We start from the raw sequence: 24495 nt of genomic DNA on the forward strand, positions 1-24495 counted from the left end.
GGCCAAATAGAAATTTCTTCCAACCAACCAATAAAATAAAATTTTTGTTTTTATAATTCAAGTTACAAAAAATATTCAATCGAAAATACAAATAAAAAAGCTAAAAATTTACAAAAATAGAAACAACTGTATTTGTAAATAAATTACCTTAAATCAATATTTATAGAGCAGGGGTCTCCAATGTTTTTAGCCTAAGGACCGCACTGATTCCTCCACTAAGCCCCGTGGGCCAAGATAGCTAGCTCATCATACCAACATACTATCGTTTAGCGATATTTTTTTATTTTTATTTTTTAAACTATTGCTGAAATTTCATAAGGCTTTCACTCACACGGTTTGATCAGTTGCATAAATTTGCCCTCGACTTTTTTCCGCATACAAAACTACTTATCTGCCTGAAAAAACATTCTTAAAATGAAATATACAAAAAATACTTGTAGATTCAAGTTAACTGATGAACATTTGCTGTAAGTGAGCAAGTCGCTGCAACAATTGTCAGTGGAAAGTAATAGCCACATAAATCTCATTGATCATAATTCATATATTTAATTTTATTACATAAATTACCTATGTATGTATGTCACTTATTTTAAGGGTTCATCTCATATCGGTGGTGTATATGGAGTTCAACTGTTCTTTTCACACTTTAAGCTGCTTGTTCTGTATAGTTTAGAAAATGACAGATATACTCTTTTGAAATCCCTCTAATAATATTTTGTCTTGCTAATGTCGACGTTTAAATCATGTGTAAAATCTTTATTATGTGTTTCAGATCTTGCCAATGTTGGGAGCCGTCGAGAGTGATAGGAAGAGACAAGGAGCAGCTGAAGCCCTCGCTTGTATTGTGGACAAACTTCAGATCAATATTGTGCCATACATTGTGCTTCTAATTGTACCATTATTAGGTATATCATTGTCTAGTAATTATTCAATACAGTACACTTCATTCTCGAATCCCCACTTCGGGCCTGATAGTCTCCCTCCATCTAGAAAGGGCCCGTTCAGCTCTGTAGGCATTTGGCACCACAAGTAATGATATAACATTATCCCCTCGATATTATGTATGTATATCTAAACACACCTTAAAAAAGCTTGTGAATATTTAGTGTCAAGTAAATAACAGCATTTATCGATACTATTCCTGGCCGATTACCTTTCTTTCCCATCCTTCCCTTGACCCATCTTTATGGTACCTACCTAACATTAAGATAGAGAAGATATTCAAAATTAAAAGATTTGGATTTAGAACAAAAACAAAACAACATTTTTAAATTCACATAAAAAATGGTTGGATTCGTCGCGCGTTCTTGAAAACATTGTTACATTTTATAGTTCATTTTGTCATCCAGTGCCCGAAATTGAAGAACATTTAGATCATATTAAAGGTAGGTATCTATTCCATGTTCCTATCCTTTCTTCAAATATTTCCAAATCACAAAACTGAATGAAATTCGTTTTTCAATTACAGTCCGCCTTTTTGTTAACATTTAGTGGTGTATAAAAATGAAAATCGAAGGTTAAAATCTTACGAGATTCAAAACGAATCCTCTGTCCAGGACCGTGCATATAACAACTTTATAATCCGTTTCATGTCACCTTTGTGCATCTTTCGACATTTACACAAATATTTTTTTTGACCTAGGTCGAATGAGTGATCACGACGAACCTGTCCGCCTAATGTCCACCCACTGCTTCGCCACCCTTATCCAGCTCATGCCACTGGACGGCGCTATTCGGGAACCAACCGCTCTCGCGTCCAGCCTGCAGCAGCAGAGAAACAAGGATCGCTCCTTCGTAGAGCAACTTTTCAACCCCAAAACTATAGGGGACTACCGAGTACCGGTTCCAGTGAAGGCGGAACTTCGATCCTACCAACAGGTATTTTTATTTCTTAAAATTGTATTTAACCTTTCCGCCTCTTCCTTGCTGCACCTGTTTTTGATCATTGTATAATTTGTCATAAATTTCCTTATACATCAAGTACTACTACTACTTAACATAATTTAATTTTAGAGTCCAGAGTGACTGCATATTCCCCATTCAATAATCTGATTCATCAATATCAGGGCCTCGAAGGGCAAGATGGGAAAGCACTCGCCCCTCACTTGGTTGCCCTTTAAAAACTTGGAGAGTGAGATTTAAATGACAAGGACTTGTTACAATAAATTGGCACATATCGCAATAATGAGAAAGTTTTTTTTTTTAAATTTTATCCATACATTTTTGAAAAACTTGAAACTTCTGAACACACCTCGTACATAACTTCCGTACTATCTGTATCTACCTCGGCATGTTCAACCTGCTTGGAGTTTTGACATCATACGATAGAAACCAATCAATAAATGACCTTAATGATTTAGTCCGCATTCCTTACTTCATTTACATTTAAAATAGTTCTCATTTACATTTTAAACTAGCGGACCCGACAGATGTTGTCCTGCCCGAACGTTAGCTTGCCTGGTATTAGCTGGTTGAACAAACGTTTTTTGTAAATAAGGACACACGTTATTTATTTTGCTCTTTTTTGAGCTATTTTTATATTCCTAATAAGGGTTAATTTCATGTTTTATATCACTGCTTTCATGATTAAATGCTCTAATTTTCATAGCACTTAACTTTCTCATTGGAACTTGTTAGCACTAATCTCCACTTTAGTAATATAAGTGGTGGCTTGTTTATATTAAGTATGGTAAAATGTATTATTTTATTAATATTTCCAGGCGGGAGTAAACTGGCTGGCTTTCCTGAACAAGTACAAGCTGCACGGGGTACTGTGTGACGACATGGGGCTTGGCAAGACTCTGCAGTCGCTGTGTATAGTGGCTGGAGACCACTTCCTCCGGCGCCAGTCGGGGACTGCAGCAGACTGCGCTCCTCTCCCCTCCCTGGTCATCTGTCCTCCCACCCTTACTGGTAAGAAAATGGATAAGGACAGAATAGAAACTGGTCAAATGTTGTTTGCTAACACAAATTGCATAAACGGTTTTAACGGGAAGTCTTTTTTTTCAATTTCTCATTTACTCTAGTTTTCAAAATGGAATGACTTTTACTTTAAAAAAAAAGATATTGCTGTTTTACTGCAAAAGGAGCTCAATGTGAAATTATTAATTGATTTGGATTTCGAACGTAAACACTTAAAGCCAAAGTGTTTATCCATAAACCAAACACAAATCTCCAACAAAACAGATAGCTCATTCCCATACACAGTCTTCATACCCACTTTTCAGCAATATTTCTTTTTTGGCAAAATAAATACTACCATTCTTATAAATTACGCAAATAATTAAATTTGGGGGGGGCGACAGAAAAAATTAATAGTAATAATACTTCTATACACAGTATAGTGCCCATATATCTTATTCTATATTTATAACTCATTCTCAAGGTCACTGGGTGTACGAAGTTGGAAAGTTCCTCTCTTCAGAGTACCTGAAGCCCCTCCACTACACGGGCCCCCCCGTGGAGCGAGAGCGCCTGCGCTGCAAGCTGCAACAGCACAACCTGGTGGTGGCCTCGTATGACATCGTGCGCAAAGACATTCACTTCTTCAGCCGAATCCGGTGGAACTACTGCATTCTGGACGAGGGACACTTCATTAAGAATGGCAAGACCAAAGCGTCCAAGGCCATAAAGACTCTGGTGGCTAATCATAGACTCATATTATCCGGAACTCCCATTCAGGTAAGAGAAGAATCGTAGGGATTTTTCAGTTCGTCGTTCATTTAGTTTAGCTGAGTAATTTAAGTACACCCCAAATTAAAAGAATTGGATGAATCTAAATGAGTAAACACACAATATATGTATTTTGATGAGGTCAAAGAAAATATATTAGCTATTTTAAGACAGAATCAATAAAATGTAACTGTCTAACTGAAAATTTATCGAGTCTTTCAAAACGCCAATCAGATTTAATCTGCATCTTTAAAATACTTAAGGGTCTTTTTTAAGTCCCGACTATTCTTCAACATATACCTCCTAATGTGCCTTTAAGTTGACTCAGAAATGATGAAATTCTGTTCCTCGGTCATAATAAGACTAATTATGGTTTCCAGGCACTTCTATCTACAATGATCAGACCTTCATCGGGATCTACATTATTTTGGTTGTAAATGAAATAATTTTACTAATCAATTAAAAAAGAATATTCAATAAATTCTTTACACTTGTAATCAACCTGGATCCCATAATGTTTGTCCATTATATTTTATCGTTTTGTTTCTAATTTTATGTTACTGTGTATAATCGTCTTTTTCATCGTAATATGTTTAAAATGGACTCGGTTTGTAAATTAATTCAAATAAAAAACTATAATTGATCAGTCTTTAGAAAATTGTAATAATCCTAATACATAACCCTAAAATTAAATTGTTTTTAGTCTAAATAAACTCAGCTTTTCTGATAGACCAGAGTTATGTAAATATATTTCAAATGTTTTTTTTGCAATTCTTTTGTTTTCTCTTTCAGAACAATGTATTAGAACTGTGGTCACTATTTGACTTCCTGATGCCAGGGCTTCTGGGAACTGAGAGGCAGTTCACGGCACGCTTCTCCCGCCCTATCCTGGCGGCTCGGGACCCTAAGGCCACTGCGCAGCACCAGGAGGCCGGGGCCCTTGCTATGGAAGCACTGCATCGTCAGGTATGTTTTCATTCAATTGACCACAGTCTTCTTCATATCCAACCCCAGGAAGCGCCTCACAACCAACCCAATCATGGACATTCTGCTAGATAAATTTTATAAACGATTGTGTATTATCTTTGTTTTATTTTCTATTTACGTGTAAGGTTTTTCAAATTAATATATATTTTTTAAACTTTATAAAAGAAATAGAAGCGTTCTTTTAATTTACCCAAATGTTTCAATTTTGGTGGCCATTTTCAACGAGTTTTTAATAACTGACTTTTAGAAAGTGGAAATCAAATCGGGGTAGAGTGAGGTTTGAACCTTGGACCTCTGATCCGTGAGTCCGCAACACTAGCCACGGGACCACAACTTGATTCAATATATAAGCTTAGCATGTATTTATTTATTAACGGACTTAGTCCATTAAAAAAATGGCAAACACAAATCTTTATAATACATACAGGCACAGTTGAAATAAAATAAGTTTACAAGCATGTAAGCATACAAATTTTTAATTTAAAAGTATAAGTTTTATTTTATAAGTAATGATGGGTTTATTATTGTAGAAACGCATTAGTGCGGGAGTTGAAATATAAAATAGAAAAGTTTTACCTACTACCAAAACCTATATTATGTGTCCAGTCTAATTTAAAACCAGGCAATCTCTGTCTGTTGAAACTAATGATAGGTCAAATCCATACACAAAATCTATGGCTTCATCGACCATAATGCAAGGAAAGGTTACACATATCTCTAAATATGGTTTTAAGTAACGACTTGGGACACATGAGATTTATTTTTTAATTCTCAGGTGTTACCTTTCCTGCTACGCCGAATGAAGGAAGATGTACTGACAGAGCTGCCTCCTAAGATAACCCAGGACTACTACTGCGAACTGTCTCCGCTACAGAGAAGGCTGTATGAGGACTTTAGTCGCCTGCACATGCCACAAGGCCTACCCGAGGGGCGCCCGCATGTGTTCCAGGTTAGCCAATATTATTTTACAATATAATTATATTCATTTCAAATGTTCGTTGAGTTTTTCCTCGCTGTACCACTATCTCCATAATGTACAACTGCCACTATATATTTTTTATAAACTTAACTGTCGGGAAACTGAAAGTTCTACAAAATATAACACATATAATTAAAAAAATTATTATAATCACATTTATCCAATAAAAGATTTTCACATAAGTCTTTAAAAAAAAGAAAGAAATCCCACATAATGCTAAAGCTATTTATTTATTTATTTACTTAAGTTAGTTAATATTACATTGTATATTAACTAATATATTTACAATTATAACAAATACTTATTAAATATTTCTTACATAACTACATTATTACAATAAACATAACATTTTTTTTTTAAATCCGTAAGTTTTCTTTCATTCTTCATACTTTCAGGCATCTCATCATACAGTTTTAACCCTTTATACATTAAGCTATTTTGTGATTTTGTTTTTTTCTTAAGTGGTAGTCTTATCCTATTTCTATTTCTTGTCCTATATTTATGTACATTTCTATTTAATATAATTTCACTTATAAAATACTTCGGCATGAGATTATTAAACACTTTATATATAAATACAAATACATTATACAATAGTCTTCTCTTTATTCCTATCCAGTTCAATTGTTTTCTCATTTTTTCAACACTATTATATTTGCTTTTTTTCAGTATAATTCTCATTGCTCTATTTTGTAGTATTTCAAACTTGTTTATGTCTCCCTCGTTAGCTAAATATAATATAGTAGAGCAATAGTCCCAATGAGGGGCAATTATTGTTTTGTATATAAGTTCTGCACTCTTTTTATTTATTTTTTTTCGAATTCTTCCTAGGAAGAAAATCTTTTTTGAAATTTTCTTATGTATATATTCAAAGTGTGATGTTAAATTTAATCTGGAGTCAAGAATAATTCCTAAGTATTTCATTTCATCAACCCTTTCAATAATTTTACCATCAATGTTTACATTCATTGTTATGCCATGTGCTTTATTACCTATTTCCATATATTTTGTTTTACTAACATTTAATTTCAATTTATTTATCTTTAGCCATGACGATATGTTCTGTAGATCTTCATTCAATTTATTAATTGAGTCTTCATAGTTTTCTCCCGCTATATATATAAGGGTATCATCTGCGAATAGTCGTACTTTGCAGTGCTTTATTATCTGTGTGATGTCGTTTATATATATAATGAACAATATTGGTCCTAGCACTGATCCTTGGGGGACACCTAGTTCATTTTCAATCGGTTCCGATTCTGAGTTATCTATTTTTGTTATTTGGTTCCTTTCACTTAGATATTCTTGAAACAGTTTGATAGCACTATTAGATAGTCTAAGTATTCTTAGTTTTTGTATTAGTTTTTTTCTATCTATTGTTTCAAATGCCCTCTTAAAATCTAGAAATACAGCTAATATAAACTTATTTTTATCTATATTATTTTTCCATGTATCTATCACAATGTTGATCGCCGACTCACAAGAATTTTTATTTCTAAATCCAGATTGTTCTTCACATAATAAATCATTTTCTTCTAGATATTCAACTAGTTGGTTTTTTATTACTATTTCTAGTACCTGTTCGTATTTTGGTAACATATTTATAGGTCTATATTCCTCACATTTTTTTGTATTTTTTACTTTAGGTACTGGTATTACCGTTGATGTTTTCCATGTGTTTGGAAATTTCCCTCTCAGAAGGGATTCATTGATGATACTCAATAGTGAAGATCCTATGATTGGCATTGCGTCACTCATTACTTGAATGGTTATGCCATCGGGACTTGTCTTTGATTTTGTATTGTTTAATATTTGTTGAAGATATGTTAAATCTATCTCTTTAAATGCAAATTCTGGTTCATTACCCTGAAAATTGCTTTCTATAGGGTCCTCTTTTATGTTAGATATGCTTTTATGAATTTCTATTATGCTCTCAATAAAATATTTATTGAATTTGTTTTGTAAATTACCTTGTACTTTTTGCGGAAATTCAATGTCCTTTCTCATTTCTCTGTCCTCGTTTTGTATTAAACTTTTTATCGTTCTCCACATTTTTTTGGGATCCCCTCTTTCAGCATAAATTTTATTCTTAAAATATTCATTTTTACTGTTTTTTAATACTTTGGAGTATTTATTTCGCACTGTTTTAAATAATATCCAATCCCTTGGTTTCTGACTTATTTTTGCTACTTTGTATAATCTGTCTCTTTCATATTGTAGTGTTTGTAATTCTTTTGTGTACCATTGGTTTGTTCCGTTAATTTTTATTTTTTGTATTGGAATTATATTATCAATGGCATTCTTAAGATGGTTAATTATTGCATTTGCTTTTTCATTATATTCCATTTGATTTATTTCATCGATATTATGCAGATATTCTTTCAATCTTTCTTTGTCATATTTTTTATAGTTTCTTGTATGTATTTCTTGAATGGCTTTTTTCGTAATGTAAGGTAATGGATTAGGATGGAGATGCATAGACATGTTATGAATAGGGCATTATAATAAGGAATGGGAGAAGCGTATCTAGTAGTTGCTGCATTTTTCATTTTAAATTGTTCATTGTTCTTTATGTTTTGTATTTCAGGCACTTCGGTATCTACAAAATGTTTGCAACCACCCGAAACTAGTCCTATCTCCCCATCACCCCGAGTACGCCCGCATAATCCAGGAGTTGGCTCGTGAGAATTCTAGCTTGGACGATATTCAACATTCTGCTAAGCTGCCTGCTCTCAAGTAAGTACACTGGTTTTTTTTATTTATTTACGCACTTATTCAGTCCTTTTAGTTACAATAAATACTTTTTTTTTATATATATACAGGTACAATTTAAATAAAACACCTCTATGAGGTTTTCTCATATTTTTTTGTGGATTACAAGAAACTCTAAACAAAATTTTATAAAATATACAATACTAAACATTAGTATAAACTTTAATCAATTTTAAGATGCTCTTTTGCTACTATAATTCATTTAAAAATTATTGATATAAATTAGGACGTTCCGTGTAATGACACCTTTAACCTACCAAAAACAATATTGTTTTCCTTTTTTAAAAATAGTTTTGCACTTGTTATGATATTTTCAAATCATGTGTTAATAAAGGCAATTTTATAAATCTTACTTTTCAGATAATTATTTAGGATAACTAAATTATCTTAGTGAAAAAACACTCCATGAAACAGTTAGTGTTATCCAAAGTAATAAAAGAAATATACTATTCAGGAAACTACATAACTAACTGAAAGTGTAAAAAATATTAAATTTAAGGGAATTCAAGAACATTCTTAAAACTCATTTAATTTTTTGACAACAAATAAAAAATATTATCTCGCGTGAGATATATTTTTTTTATTAGGGTTCGGACATTGAAGAGTGCACCTTCGTGGTAGATACTATGTTGGTACATAAAATAATAAAAAATTTAACAAGCCATACGGCGTCAAATTACGGAGAAAGTAAAAAGCCTGAAATTAGCATATAAAAGCTAAAACTGGAAGAAATCATCAAAAAATTTACCTTTTAAATACTTCTCATGGATAACAGGGCCTGAATTAATAACAACAATTATTATATAGATGCAAAAAAAAAATAATAGTTTAATAGCAAAAATCTTTTTCTGTTATGCAGACAATTGTTATTGGACTGTGGCATCGGCTGTCCCCCGTCAGACACCTCGGGCGTGCTGTCGGCGCACCGAGCGCTCGTGTTCTGCCAGCTCAAGGGCATGCTGGATGTGGTGGAGCGCGACCTGTTGCGACCGCTGCTGCCGCACGTGTGCTACCTGCGCCTGGACGGCTCCGTGCCGCCCGGCCAGCGCCACCAGCTCGTGCAGAGGTTCAACACCGACCCCAGCATCGACGTCCTGCTGCTCACAACTCAGGTTAGATAATGCTATTGGCTTCTATATAATCAGCAAATCAAAAAGTTTTGGATCCCAAGCAAGATGGCTTTGTTCCAGTGCGAGTCCGCAAAATAAAGCAAGCGGGAATCTTAATAGAGACCTCTAATAAGGACGGACTTGGTCAAATTAAGAAAGCAACGGATAGATTGAAAAGTCATGGTTTCAACCTAGTTGAACCTAAAGGGAAACAACCAAGGGTCGTCATTTATGACGTCCCCAAAGACATAAAGGAGGATGAGTTTCTGGAGCAAATGTATGAGACCAACCTAAGAGATCGTCTTAATATTTCAAAAGAGGATGTTATTAAAACTACGAGAAGAATAGCACTTTTTGGCCCACGGGACCGTACCGTGGTTGGTTGCATTTATTCTGTACACCCGGAGGTCAGGTCTGTCCTTGTTGAACAGGGACATATCATAGTAGGATGGAATAGCTGTAGAACAAGAGACTACATTGGGGCCATCCGTTGCTTCAAATGCCAAATGTATGGTCATGTTGGCAAGTATTGCACACAGAAAGAGGAGGTGTGTAAATATTGTGCTGGTGTTGGCCATGGTGATACAGGCTGCCCGAATAAGAGTGGCCCAAGTAAGTGTGCCACCTGCACGCGATTTAAAAAGCCCAACGACCACCTAACGGGATCACAGGAGTGCCCAGCATATCTGGCCGCTGTAAACGCATACATAAGACAAACCAATTATGGGGATTGACAAGGTTAACCTAAAAATTGGGCAGGTGAATCTTGGCAGATCTAGGGCTGCGACTCTTGAGTTGCATCGGGTATTCGAGTCACATAAACTAGATTTAATCCTCATTCAGGAGCAATACACTGTCTTAGGCAGGACTGTATACCTGGGCGAGGATATTACGGTCTTGGAAACAGGTACTTGCCCCGGTGCAGGTATAGCAATCTGGAATCGCTCCCTTAGACCGTTGCTGTTGCATCACCTGTCTGATGACTACAGACTTTGCATTTCCCTGGACCTAGGAGGTGTTGAGTTGGTGGTAGTCTCGGTATATCTGAAATACGACCAACATGCTGGACCCCATGTCCGGGGTCTGCAGTCAGTAATGCTATCTTACCGACATGCCCAATTCATAATTGGGGGAGACTTTAATGCACGTTCTGCGATCTGGTTCGACACGGTGCGGTGCCGCACACCGAGGCAAGATGCAGTGGAAGAGTTTGTGATGGGATCTGGATTGATCTTGCTCAACTCGGAAGGTCAACCGAAAACGTTTTCGGGTCCATGTGGAGAAAGCAACATCGACCTTACCCTAGTTTCGGGTGGCCTTGCCACCTACACTACAAGGTGGACAGTTCAAGCCGGTGAGATGTCTAGCGATCATAGATTAATAACTTTTTGTATTGGAATTGAAACACAAAGCCAGGTAAGGACGGACACTTGGTCTTATAAGACTAGATCTGCGGATTGGTATCGATTTGGTCAGGATCTTTCGGACCAGTTATTAAACTTTGACGTTAGAGCGGCTAGAGGGGACGTCACACTTGGGGAATTTTTTAATTTGTGTGTGACCCGGTCAGCTGATTCGAGTTTAGGTCGATCTAGACCTAGCGGACGGTTAAAGACACCTTGGTAGAGCGAGAAACTAACCTCGCTTAAAGGTTCTTTCAAAAGGGCATCCCGTAGGTTGGGAGTTGCCCTCAGTAAGGTGATCTCCGCAGACGTGCTCGAACAGTATAAAAATAGGGTAAATATTGCGCGGCGCGCCTATCGTGCTGCCATTTTAAAAGCTAAGCAAACGAATTGGAGAAAGTGGATCACTGAGATGGGAAACGCAGATCCTTGGAGCCTAACCAGTGTACTAAACAAGAATGGAAAAGGCTCGGACAAATATTTGAACAACGTGATTGTTGGTAATTTAACTACCTCCACTATCGAGTCTACCTTGAAGGCTCTTTTAGATTCACTGATTCCACAAGACTGTGAAGTAAATGATTCTCCGTACCACACTCTGGTCAGAAGAATTAGCGTCGCTGACCCTAGTACCAGTGATATCGAGGTGTCTGTTGTCACGGAGGGTGAAATCGATAAAATCATAAAATCCCTCGGACCAAAAAAGGCACCTGGTATTGACAGAGTTAACGGAGAAATTGTGAGAAACGTATGGTACTTTGCCAGGCGTGAATTCACAACTCTGATGAGTTTATGTCTAAAAGCAGGGATATTCCCAAAAGTTTGGAAAGTAGGATTGCTGCGGATCATCCCGAAGGGTACGGATAAAAAGGAATCTGATCCCAAGGCTTACAGGCCAATAACGCTCCTCCCAGCTCTCGGTAAAGTTCTTGAAAATCTCATTAGAAATAGGTTGGAAGGCTGGCTCTCTGCTCCCTCTCCAAAGCAGTACGGTTTTACTAGAGCCCGGTCTACGGAGGATGCCATACTTCGTGCCAGCAAATGGAGAGACGATTGCCGGGCGAGATTTGCCTGTGGGATATTCCTCGATATCTCCGGTGCATTTGACAATGCCTGGTGGCCGATGGTGTTGACAAAATTAAAATCCAGAGGTTGTCCGAAGGAACTTTTTGGGATCATCCGGAGCTACCTTAGTGATAGATCCATCTCTGTAGTCCACGGATCCATAACCGTGTGTAGAACGACGACCATGGGTTGTCCACAGGGTTCTATCCTGGGGCCATCACTATGGAACATACTATTTGATGACTTGCTGCGTTTACCTTTTCCGGCAGGCAGCGATATGGTGGCTTACGCAGACGACGCTCTTCTTCTCTTGTCAGGAGACACTAGAAGGGAGTTGGAAATTAGGGGGTGTGAGGCACTTAAACTAATTTTAGAATGGGGAAATAGGAACAGACTAACATTCTCACCGCAAAAGACTATGGGACTCATGGTGAAGGGTATCTCTGACAGAGGAAGAAAACCCACAATCAGGATGGGTGGGCGGGGAATACGATTTTTCCAAGATGTAAGGTACTTGGGTGTCCTTTTGGATACCCAAGGATCGTTTTTGGCTCATGCCAAAATGATATCCTCAAAGGCGTCTTCGCTTTTTATGAAAGTACGAAGGGTGAGCCGAGCAACGTGGGGAATAAAAAGTAATGGGGTCCGACTAATATACCGAGGAACTTATGTCGCACAGTTAACATATGCTGCTAAAGTTTGGGCTCATCGTGCATCCTCTGGTGGCGTCTACAGGACCCTCCTGAGTGGCCAAAGAGCCCCTCTAATTGCACTCACGGGTGCTTATAGAACTGTGTCCACAGCCGCTTTACCTGTCCTGGCCGGGGAACTTCCGGCAGACTTAGAGGTAATGGAATCTGTTGCGGTGAAACTACTAAAAAAAGGTGAGTTGGTTACATATTTTGACATCAGTGTTCAACACCGAGAGGGTAGTAGATTAAAACCATTGACAAAAAGAATAACAGAAAAAACTATTGACGAGTGGCAAATTAGGTGGGATGCATCTCTGACGGGGCGCTGGACGCATACATTTTTTCCGGACATACGAAAAAGACTAAGCCTTAAGAAAATTAACTTGAATCACTGTGTTGTCCAGATGTTGTCTGGACATGGTGAGTTTAGGTCAAAACTATATGACCTCGCACTAGTAAGAGATCCTGAATGTACTTGCGGGGAGCCCCGTCAGACGGCTGAACATATCCTATGGCATTGCCCGATTTTAGATACTGAAAGGGAAAACATGCTAAACGGCTTGACAGAGGTGACGAGGCCGATGTGGAATCCAAGCTTATTGGCTAATCCAACTAACGTCAAAGCATTTTTTCATTTTGTGAGCGAATGGGTAGAAAAATGGGAGGAACTGGGTAAAGGCCTACCATGAGTACTAAATCAGTTTAAGATGAAGGGATGCATACTTGGGTACTAGCATTGGTTGTCTGAACTGAACTCTTGTCCGTCTGTGTTGTTTCTGTCCCATAGAAGGGAAATGGTAAATTACAAATTTAAATAGTAGACTAACTCAAGAGAACCACGCGCCGACCATGCTCTAGGACCCGTTTCGTCTGCTTTAAGGTCTGTGAGATTGTTAGGACGATTAAGGTCTTTGCATAGGATTGTTTCTACTGTTGGTATTAGGAAAATGGTTTTTGCGAGGAAATCAGTACTATGAAGAAAAGTAATTTCGCCTGAGTTCGATAGGGATCGTGTTAGGATCTGTGTTAGGATTTTGCCGGTAGTGTCTTAATGATTTAATGTTCCACTGTGATTTGTTATAGATACGTATTGTTTTTCTTCTGTTGATTGAGTGCATGTTGTATAGGGAAAATTATTCTAATGTTTCCTATATGTATTTGGGTTTCGTGTCGTTTGATTGATTTGTTTGTATTACTACGTTCTTCTTCCTTTCCGATGCGGGATCTGGAGTGTACGGCCCTGGTCTCAATTTAGAACTAACACTGTATTCCTCCACTGTAATACTGGGAAATTAGAAAAGGGTAATTGTGCTGACCATGTGTATTTGATTGATCACAAACTGACAAAACTGCAGTGAGGGGTACAATGAAAGTTTTTAAAGTTTTTTTGTTTTGTTATTTTCGCGGTTTGATTGTAAAGAAATATTAAATTTTCGCTTAATTAGTTTAAAAAAAAAAAAAATGATATTGATATGCGAAACTGAAGAAAGACTCAAGTCTTTATGAACAGTTTCGGGAAAGGGGTGGATGCTTTCATTGTATATAATCAGCGACGCAGAACTCCATTATTTTGCTCTTGCGAATATGTATTATGGTATTTCCCTTCCTGAATGAGGAAAAGGACGGGACAGTATCTTATATGAGTGCTTATAATTTAATTAAAATTTAATTTTACATAATTGTACTACATCTAATTTCACTTAATTGTACCCTTTTTTGATGTTTTGCACACAGAACATTTATTTTCATTTTTATTTAATATGATATAAAGTTACAACATGTTAACAAAAAGAAAGCAAAAACCAAAAAAAAAGCAACCTCTTGTGCTTGCTGTGGAATTACAATATTAATAATTTAAGCACAAAATACACATATATTTAAAAAATTAAATGAAGGAACATATTATATTATTTACTATGATTAACGCCGATTTTCGGCATTGAACTGAAACTGAACTGAATATTGGTTGATTTGATAGATGTTGCCAGAACAGTCTGGAATCCAGACTGAGTTTAGAACATTAGTAATTTCAGACTATTTAGTCAGTTTGTTAGCTCATGGGTTGAGAAATGGGAGACTCTCAGGGGTGCTTCATAATATGGTGACCGATATTAGCAGTATTCTCGTCTTTTAGAAATCGTGCAGAATGGTTGGTAATTTTATACATTGTCAAAGGAGCTCAACATCAATGTGCACTTGCGAAGATATTTTTGAGCTTAGAAAGATTTGCGTATACAAAATTTACAATTGCTGCTTTCAATGCTACTCCTACCATCAGCCTGCCCTTCTAATAATAATAATTTTCTAATGCAGGTGGGAGGTCTGGGTTTGAACCTTACGGGAGCCGATACGGTGATCTTCGTGGAGCACGACTGGAACCCCATGAAAGATCTGCAGGCCATGGACCGAGCGCATCGCATCGGCCAAAAGAAGGTGGTCAATGTTTACCGCCTCATCACTCGTGCCACACTGGAGGAGAAAATCATGGGGTAAGATTACCGTGATATATATATATCTATCATCCTAATGTCGGAAGCCAACTCATAATTATTTTGTAGTTTCGTCAATATTATTTTTATTGTCACAAATATTAAAAAAAACATATTTTGCTGGAAAATGTGGTAATTTGACATTCTGCATCCAAGCAAGAATACAGTTTTGGGTGTAAAATAGAACCAAAACCCTAGACCAGGGTGCTCAAACGGTCGATCGACGAGAAAGCACTCGCGATCGACAAGTCGATCGCGAGTGCTTTTTGAGTCTATATTTACAGAAAAAAAATTTGTGCATATTGTGCAGAAAAGTAATATCTATGCCACGACACACCCTACTTAGACGAAAATCCTGCATCACACATACTTGCAGCCTCTCAGAGTCCATCGATTATAGTCTAACAATATTGAGGTAGATCGCCAGATGATGAGTTGAGATAACTCCGCCTTGAGGTGTAATTATTGGTGTGTTTGCCTACCGTGATTTTGAATTAAGATGGTATTAATTCTGTTTGTCGCAAGAAGCAAAATTAGCAGTTCAGTTGTATGGGAGTGAAGTATGGAATTGGAAAAACAGGGATGAAAGTAGCCTAAATGCTGACGAAATGCGATCTCTCGGGCAAAAATGTGGTAAAACTATGTACGATAGATGCACAAATGTTGAGATCCGTACAGGCAGAGGTAAGCATTATCGACAAAATCAAGAAAGGAGCTCTGCGTTGGTTTGGACATGTAGAGCGAATGGACAGCGAAAGAACGGCTAAAAATATTAACAATACGAATGTTGATGGATGCAGAAATAGAGGAAGACCGAGAAAGACATGGCATGACCATATCCAACAAATACTTGAAGATGGACACGAAAGTCAGAAAAATCGGCACGCGTGCATGAGAAAATGTATAAATATAGAGAAAGGGAGATCTGTATGTAATGATAGAGTGATGTGGCGGAGAGGATAGCCTCTCTGCCTACCCTTACGGTGAAATGACATGACGGTTGGTTTGTTGTTGTTGTTAATTCAATAATTTCCTATAGGTGTAGGTACATAAAAAAATCTAAGATTCAACCATCTGCAAACATCCTATTTTAAATTTTTGTTTCTTTTAAAAACGAGGTAAAATATATTTATGTACATAAGTATTTAAGCTTTTTGTTTTTTTTTTAAATTTATTTTTAATATCTTACAAATTAAATTCATAAAATGATTTCAGATTGCAAAAATTCAAACTTCTAACTGCAAGTACTATAATAAGCAGCGAAAATGCTTCCTTGGAGACTATGGGCACCGACAAACTGTTGGATCTCTTCCATTTGGACAAGTCCCGTGGAGCAGCGGCTTCCGGAAGCAACGCGTCAGACACGGGGCCGGCTTCCGCCAAGACTATCCTGGACAACCTTCCCGAGCTGTGGGATGACCAGCAATACGAGACTGAATATGATATGACCAACTTTGTGAAGAACTTGGCGAGGAATTGATACTTGGCCTTAGGGCTACAAGTACACTGGAAAAAAATTATGATCTACAGGAACTTTTGTGAAATGATGGCTTTCGTGACTTTAAAATATTGACTCATGAGTGTGGGAATTCCGTTCCGGTGACTCATAAAAAAAAAAAAATAATTATTAAGTATTTATTGATGCTACAAGCTAAAAATATTAATATGAATTACAATTCAAAACTGATTGAGAAGCATATTATAATAATGTTTATTATGTTTCTAGTCGTGGGGATGTTCGAGAAATGGTACAAGGTTTACCTTTAAATCTCCAATAGAGTAGTTACTTTGTATAATTGTAAAATTTTTCAATATGTTGCCAAAGGAAATCAGGATTTATGTTTGTATACTCTTATTGTTTTTACTGGAAGCCAGTAAATTTATTCTGTAACAGAATTTAGTTTAATGAATTGTGATTATTTACTGACCATCATTTTCACCCAAGACAAAACATCCCAATCAATGCAATCACTTACGGAAGATACATCGTATCTAATTTTAACCGGGTTGTGGTCCTGTGGTAGTATTGTGGACTCACGGACCAAAGGTCCAAAATGAACTCAAATATTGAGATGCCATAAATCTAAAATTTTTGTGATCTAACGGTACTTTTTATTCTAATTCAACTGTGTTTTTAACGCTTACTTTTTATTTATTTATAAATCATATAATACAAGGAATAGTCGGGAGTTCGTCAAGATTGCGTCCTTGCACCGTTCCTTTTTATCATCCTCATAGACTTCATCCTAAGAAAGCCAATTCCACTAGAATAAGGTCGTGGTCCCGTGCTTGTATTGTGAACTTACGGAATAAAGGTCCGAGGTTCAAATCCCACTACCACAACTCGATTCCCATTTTTCCAGCACAGGTTATTTACTAATTTTAGGAAATTGTCTGAAAATTTAAATAATTTAGTAAAAAATAAGAACTCTAGTATTTCTCTTTTTAAACAAAAAAAAAGTTACAACAGTTTCTAAAAGAAATGTAAAATTAAAAATTAGTTTATATTCAGACTATGAATTTTATGTGCTAGTAAATTTTTTACAGTACACTAAATAAAACTTTATAATATGCTGTTGCCTTTTTGTACACTTTCGTCTATTTACTTCTGTCCGCCTCGTGGTCTAGTGGTTAGCGTGATTGTCTACCATGTCAAGGTCTCAGGCTTGATTTCTCAGTGTGGTTAACATAAAATATGAATTTATTTTTAAAAAACTGTTTTTGCACCTTAGTATTTCACGAGCGCTAGAAGAGTAAGACTGATCATTTTGTCTTCATGAAATATGATCGACATACGCCGCGATAGCTGTAACAATGCAGTGTCCTGTGCACCGTTGGGTGCGGATAAGGAAATGATGACGATGTACATTCACTTAGGTTTTTATGCGTAGAATTTAGACAGCAATATGCAATAGTAGCCCATTACAGTCAATTAAATTTAATATTGCATCAGCTGGATGCAGAACTCATTTGACTAAAATTTTCAGGAGGGCAATTTGAAATGAAATATTGGGGATTTTAATAAATTCTCGCTGTTTTTTCTGAAAATTAATGCCTCATTTAAAAAAAATAGTAAAGAACATGTAATTGAAAGTATTGTCCATCGCTAGCAACTACTTTCTTTCATATTTCTAGCAGCACATGATTGCCATTTTGATTGAATGACTCATCTTTTGAGGTTATCCGCGAATCGGGCCATTTATCGGCAACTTCGTAAGGATAGAAGTGGTGCTCAGCCAGGCCATGAGTCATCGATCAAAACAAGCGGTAATCAGAAGGAGCAATGTTTGGTGAATGCGGCGGGTGGAGTAGGACTTCCCATTTAAGCGTTTCCAAGTATGTTTTGACTGGCCTTGCAACATGTGGATCAGCGTTGTCTCACTGCAAAATTACTTTGTTGTGTCTCTCCTCGTATTGTGGCCGTTTTTCCTTCAATGCTCAGCTTAAACACATTCATTGTGGTCGATAGCGATCTCCCGTGATTGTGACATATAATAGTTCTGCATTCAGCCAGCGATTGGTGTATGATCAATGTTCAGAGTCTCAGAGAAGTTACCTGCTAAGGCTTTAAGGTGTGTTTTCATACAAAAATTAATTAATTTAATTTTCGATTAGAGGTCAATATGATTTATGGAATTCATCTTTATTAATTATGTATTTATAACTAGATAATGGAATCAATATTAATATTTTATATAAATCCCTAATCGAGAATTTATAATGTATGAACACCATTGCTATTTTCAATTGACCGTACTTTTTATTTTGCTTTTTTGGGCTTCAAGCCTAGAAAAACATATAAGTTAATATGTGAACCCTTTTTCATTTAATACAATGATGCCTTTGGTATTGTGTCCTAGTTTTTAGAATATCTAGAGTAACGAAGTCATCGTTTTTAAAATATTGTAAATAAGCAACTTTGTATTGAACCAGGATTAAGACATTTTTTATTCTTATACAGATGATCCTATAAACTGGGGTTAATTTACATATTTATAAAAAGTGATAGCAGATATCTAGCACTACATGAATTAATATAATATACACACATAATGTTTGACAATAAAATAAGCATTGGTTGTCACGTAAAATAAATAAATGTTAGTGATTATTTTAACTTGTACAGCGTCAGCACCTTTAGTCCATTCGTAGCCAATGTGTTGCTATTACTATGGCATATTTTGTATGAGAAATGTAATGTAGGGCTCAAACAACAATTTATTAAATAGCTGCCTCTATTACCAAAGATATTGATGCATTAAGTCTGTTCTTCGTCCTATTGCAAGGTTGAATAATATATGTAAACAATATATTATAATAATTATTTATTTTTAGCTATGTTAGCAATTTTTAAGTGTTTTTTCTCTCTAATTTGTTGGCATTTATACGTTTTGATACAAGGTATTGTATTTCCTCTACCGTACTTCTTATTATTTATTAAAAAAACCTGCTTTTAGTTTGATTTTGAATAGTTTTTTTTCTATCTTTAAGGATAATTTAATGACCTCTTAAAGTGGCACCATTAACATGTTATTTATAAATTGGGACTCCTCGACTGTATACTCTCATTTTAAAACTAAGAAGTCATAACAATAATATTTTCTTCCTCCGTTCACCTGGTCTTCCAAAATGCAATAAATACATTCATAAGTATAATTCTTGAACAAAATACAAACCAATAGATTTAATTTTCTCATTGGTTTATATATTTTCAAAACTTTCAGACCACTTAAGAACTCGTAATAAAAACATCTAGGGTTTGTTTGAAATTTCATAATTATTAGGGTGCATTATGTTATATTATTGTGTGTTCATGTTGAAAATACTCAGAACAATAAGAATTGTTCAGGTTTAAGTGTGCCATTTGTGTTAATTTATAAATAAACAATAATAAAGGTGTGCTTTCTAATTCTGCATTTTATTTCTGACCCCCCATTATTAGTTTCAATCAAAACTAAATATAAATGTGTTTTTAATCCTCTTAGAATTTTATCTAGATACATATGGATAGTTACATACTTACGGATCGTCTCCTGGGTGATCCCGTTTAGGTTAGATTCGTTCTGACATTTCGGTGACCGTTGCAGGAGCTATCTTTAGGCTGAACTATGTGAAAACGACTCCTGCAACTCGCTCAAAAAAGATGATACTCATTGATAACAGTGACTGTGAAAATCTACTCACCTAGTTATGTATATGAGGGTATTGGAAGCAAACTTAGAAATCTCCGTTGAAGGAGTTACTGAGATATTTGCGAAAAAAAATTAAAAAAGAATTGTAAGATTTCTGATTATGCTTCACTAACTCAATGGAGAATGCTTATTTTGCGGTGTCAAGAAGTATAATTGAAATATGTTTTTGCAAGATTTAGAAACGGTTTTGAATTACGCTATTATTTAGGTTGGTATTTTATATACATATTTATTTAACACTTTATGTACATATTTATTTAACACTTTATTTACATGGGGCTCAAATTTTGGTAGGGCTGCGGTGGTGCATATTTTGCTGGAAAATATGTACATATAAAATGCAGTGTAATGCCGCAGTTGCATTCCATCAGCAACACTACCAATAGTCCTACTCCCTAGCGTCCATGAGTGGTCTCTTTGGCCCCGCGAGCCCTGGGCAATGTGGCCACTGGCATTAACGTCAGTGCCATAGCAGATAGGGAGAGGATGAATGGCGAGTGTCCGGCGCCATAAAACGGGACCCCTCCAGCTAAGGGTAGGTAACCTCGACAGAAAATTCACCGAAGATAGATTTTTATGTATAGTTTATTTTGGTATCAATAACTAATTTTCCGTTTTTGGTGGAGATTTATAAGTTTGCTTCTAATACCCTCACAGCCTTGTCTTCTAATGACTTCTTTATTGTTTTCTGCAATATCTGTATATATGATAGTATAATTAATGTCTGTCTAGGTATATGATCATTAATTAAAATGACTATTCATCTCTATATATTATTCATCTTGAGGGTATGATCGTTGTGATCTAACACATTTTTAAAGAAAACATATAGCTTTTACAATTATAAAGAAAATATTTTGAATAAGTGCAAAATTGGCAAGTAATTAAAGGTCTCAATTATAAAGGCACATTGAATGCTTATGACGTTACATCCCTTCTGCCTACTCTTAAAAGAGAATGGCTTGATGGTATGTAGTTTATAATGTCGGGTTTTAATATTATAAAATATACCCGAAAAGTATGCCAAATCGTATTTAAAAAAAAACAAATTTCCGTAATACTCTTTAAAAGTTTTTCCCTGTGTACTGGAAATTTTTGTACAAAAGGGAAAATATCAAGTAAAATCAGAGGCTTAAGAAGTAATTTAAAATTAAAATTAAAATGTATGGAAAAATAGAGGAATCGGAAAAAGTTGAACACTGGAAAGGTAAATGTTTTTATTTTTTGTTATTTAAAAAAAAAAAAAATAGGCGAGAAAATGGTTACACAAGTTTACATGGCATGATGGTAAGTAGTACCTAATGTTTCTAACAAAATACTTGAAAAAGTAATGGTAAACACCTACCATACCTAAGACGTGTTATAATTTATGATAGTATGTTTGCATTTCACAGTTATTTTATAAATTATTGAAAAACACTATAAAATATACTGAGGTATAATCAAATAGAGACGATGCTTCATATAACGATTGTTTGAAATTACGTTCCGAAAAATTGGCAAGCAAAACACGTAGTAAAGTAAAAAAGACTCACTATCTATGCCAGTTTACTGCGAATTCAAAGCTGTATGTCACACATTTTTACGCTGCTTCACGTAACTGACTATAAGTTAGGTTTCGGAACTTAGGTTGAATGGGTGCTTAATGCTGCATCTAGTGTATGAAGGATAAAATTTAAAATTATCATATTTTCGTGGTAGTTCAGATGCACAATGAATTTTCCTGGGTTATTATCTCAGAGTAACAATTCGCCTACTTATAGAGGAGCCCTTTCGTTCTTTGCATATAACTAAAGAGTTCAAAATTTTTGGTTTCTGAATACCTATGGCCCGTTGTGTTGCTGTAAGCTGTAGCTAACTTCGTGATTGATAATCATGGAATGGTTTTTGTCCATATGGGCGGCTCTATAACCAGCAGAGTGTAATCACTCTAAGGTTATTATGATGGTTAATCTGAAATCTGTGTGATTTAACACTCAACGATTTTATGAGATTTTTTAAATTACCAAGTACCGCCAAAATGATGTAATAAACCAGAGAAACTTAAAAAAGATATCATTTTTCAATAACAGTAAATGTTTTTCAAATAAGTACACAAAAACAATATAACCATTAAAGAGTTTTTTATTACTAATATTTAAAGCATTAACTTTGTGGTTAAACATTTTACTAAATGTTATTAAATATTTGTATAGACATAGAAACCAGTAAACATAGAAAAGTAGGTAAGTGTTTATATACAAATTTTTAATAACGTTTAGAAAAGAGTTTTTTCTTTGCTAAAAATAAATATTCTGATAAATACTATTTATCAAAATCGTTTGTTGATCATAATATTGTAACCAGTAACCGCCATCGATTTCAAAATATTGTTTTTTTGTTTTGGAACACAATTTAAAAGCGTAGTTAATAATTAAAACACCAGATAGCGCTGGCGTACATCAACACCATGGCGAGCGCGACGTCAAGTGCGTGAATGCTTTTTGTTTTGTGTTGACAATATTGTTTTCTTGATGTTTTTAAATAGTGAGTTAATTAATTTAAGTGTTAAGTGTGTCTTTTTATTCTATGGTGCCTTCTTTTTACGGATTAAATAGTGATTTTTAGTGTATATTTGTTACTTGAGGAACTCATTGGATTACTTCGGGATATCAGGTGCCGCTGAGGTAAGAAAGTATGAAGCTTCTTTGAAGATTCCGACAAACTTCTATAATTAACCACTTTTCATTTACTTGCAAACTCATTTAAAAGTATGTTTGTATCTATTTTCCGCTTATTTCACGCGATATTAGCACGGATGAGTCAGAAAATTCTGGCGGAGTTATTGTATTTTTATAACCGCATCTCAGCTTGTAAGGTTAGGTTTACCTTGTGGCTATTTTTTATGTTGGTACGTACAGAGTTTATTACTTCAGTTGATGTTGGACGGGTTGCTTCATTAAATAAAAAAACTGTTTTTAAATACTTAATTCGATAACTATTTGCGTTCACTTTGAGAACGAGTTGCCCTGTGGTAAATTTTACCGAAAAATACATGTCAAAAACTTTGAAGTGTTTACAATCACAAACTTCAAGCGTGCAGTTTTCTGTTTTGGAATGTTTGTCTTCCGTCTACAGATAATCTTCATCTTAAAGAACCTGAATCGGTATAAACTTTCAATAAGGGTACTTAAAAAACTCGAAAATACGGGTTGAGAAACTTTTCCGCTCTTTGGAAGTTTGACGTTTGTCGTCCAAAAAAGTTAAGGATAAATGTATTTTCATATACCTACTTACGTACACTCTTCTTCGCGACAGTGTCTTCATATAGATCAAAAGTGTTGATTATCCTTAGAGAAACGGTTAATTAAAACTTTAACAATAAAATCCACGACAAAACTAAACAACCGCGCATTACGAACTGTCATATTTTCTTTTAGATCTTCACTTATTTTTTTCCAGATATATTTTTGAAATTAGAACGAAAGAAGTGGTAAGTAATAAAATATCGTAAAATTAAGTTCCTACTCTTGTCTCCAGATTTTCTACCTAACGGTGAATATTATTATCCTTCACATTATTATAAATTTTACTATGGTTGCATATACTTATACAGATTCGTGGATGCATACCTACTCAGACTATGTACTAAATACCTGGTTTCTAGCTGGAAGTAAATATTTATGGCGGTTCCTACTCGCTACCTCGTCTGTTTGCCTGTCGGCGTTTCTTTGAGAGATCTTTCAAGATAATTTTATCACAAGTTCCTGCCAATATTCATCGAGGGCACGTCTAAACCCCCCTTTATTTTCACATTATAACCAAAGGCTAACTATTTTTCCGTATTTGGTAATATTGCATTCAACAAACATAATAAAATAATTAATTTATATTTATTTTATGATAAAAAACGTTCGCCTGTGTTACGTTGGGTGTTAAATTTTCCCGCATTGTAAATGGTAGGAAACCACCTTTTACAGGTAGTGTAATAAAATAAATAAAACGCATATTCTTAGCTTTGACTACCTTTCGACTGATTTAACTTTCCATAAAACGCGAGCAAAGCTCAAAATGCGAATTTAAGTTAAAAGTTTCAATATATTACGAATTTGATATATTAAATTTATTTCGTTGTTTAAATAAAACGTCTTATATT

The 24495-nt window shown here is 35.4% G+C and overlaps 1 protein-coding gene and 1 long non-coding RNA gene across 2 annotated transcripts in view; both read left to right on the forward strand.

Moving 5' to 3' along the window:
* Positions 1–17651, forward strand: part of Hel89B (histone acetyltransferase 1) — a 54677-nt gene extending 37026 nt beyond the window's left edge. The window contains exons 23-32 of the mRNA XM_088226630.1: positions 773–905; positions 1643–1878; positions 2721–2913; positions 3386–3681; positions 4465–4638; positions 5435–5608; positions 8226–8374; positions 9270–9522; positions 14993–15168; positions 16384–17651. Of these exons, the coding sequence (XP_088082756.1) occupies positions 773–905; positions 1643–1878; positions 2721–2913; positions 3386–3681; positions 4465–4638; positions 5435–5608; positions 8226–8374; positions 9270–9522; positions 14993–15168; positions 16384–16648 (2049 nt within the window). The 3' untranslated portion in view covers positions 16649–17651. The remainder of the gene's footprint in view (positions 1–772; positions 906–1642; positions 1879–2720; positions 2914–3385; positions 3682–4464; positions 4639–5434; positions 5609–8225; positions 8375–9269; positions 9523–14992; positions 15169–16383) is intronic.
* A 5175-nt stretch (positions 17652–22826) lies between these two features.
* Positions 22827–24495, forward strand: part of LOC148281510 (uncharacterized) — a 172120-nt gene continuing 170451 nt past the window's right edge. Inside the window, exon 1 of the long non-coding RNA XR_015822342.1 lies at positions 22827–23026. This is a non-coding gene — a long non-coding RNA (uncharacterized LOC148281510). The remainder of the gene's footprint in view (positions 23027–24495) is intronic.

The sequence above is a fragment of the Micrasema longulum genome, unplaced genomic scaffold, assembly GCF_059751315.1.
Source record: "Micrasema longulum isolate JH-2025_06_02 unplaced genomic scaffold, ASM5975131v1 h1tg000452l, whole genome shotgun sequence".
Lineage (NCBI taxonomy): Eukaryota > Metazoa > Arthropoda > Insecta > Trichoptera > Brachycentridae > Micrasema > Micrasema longulum.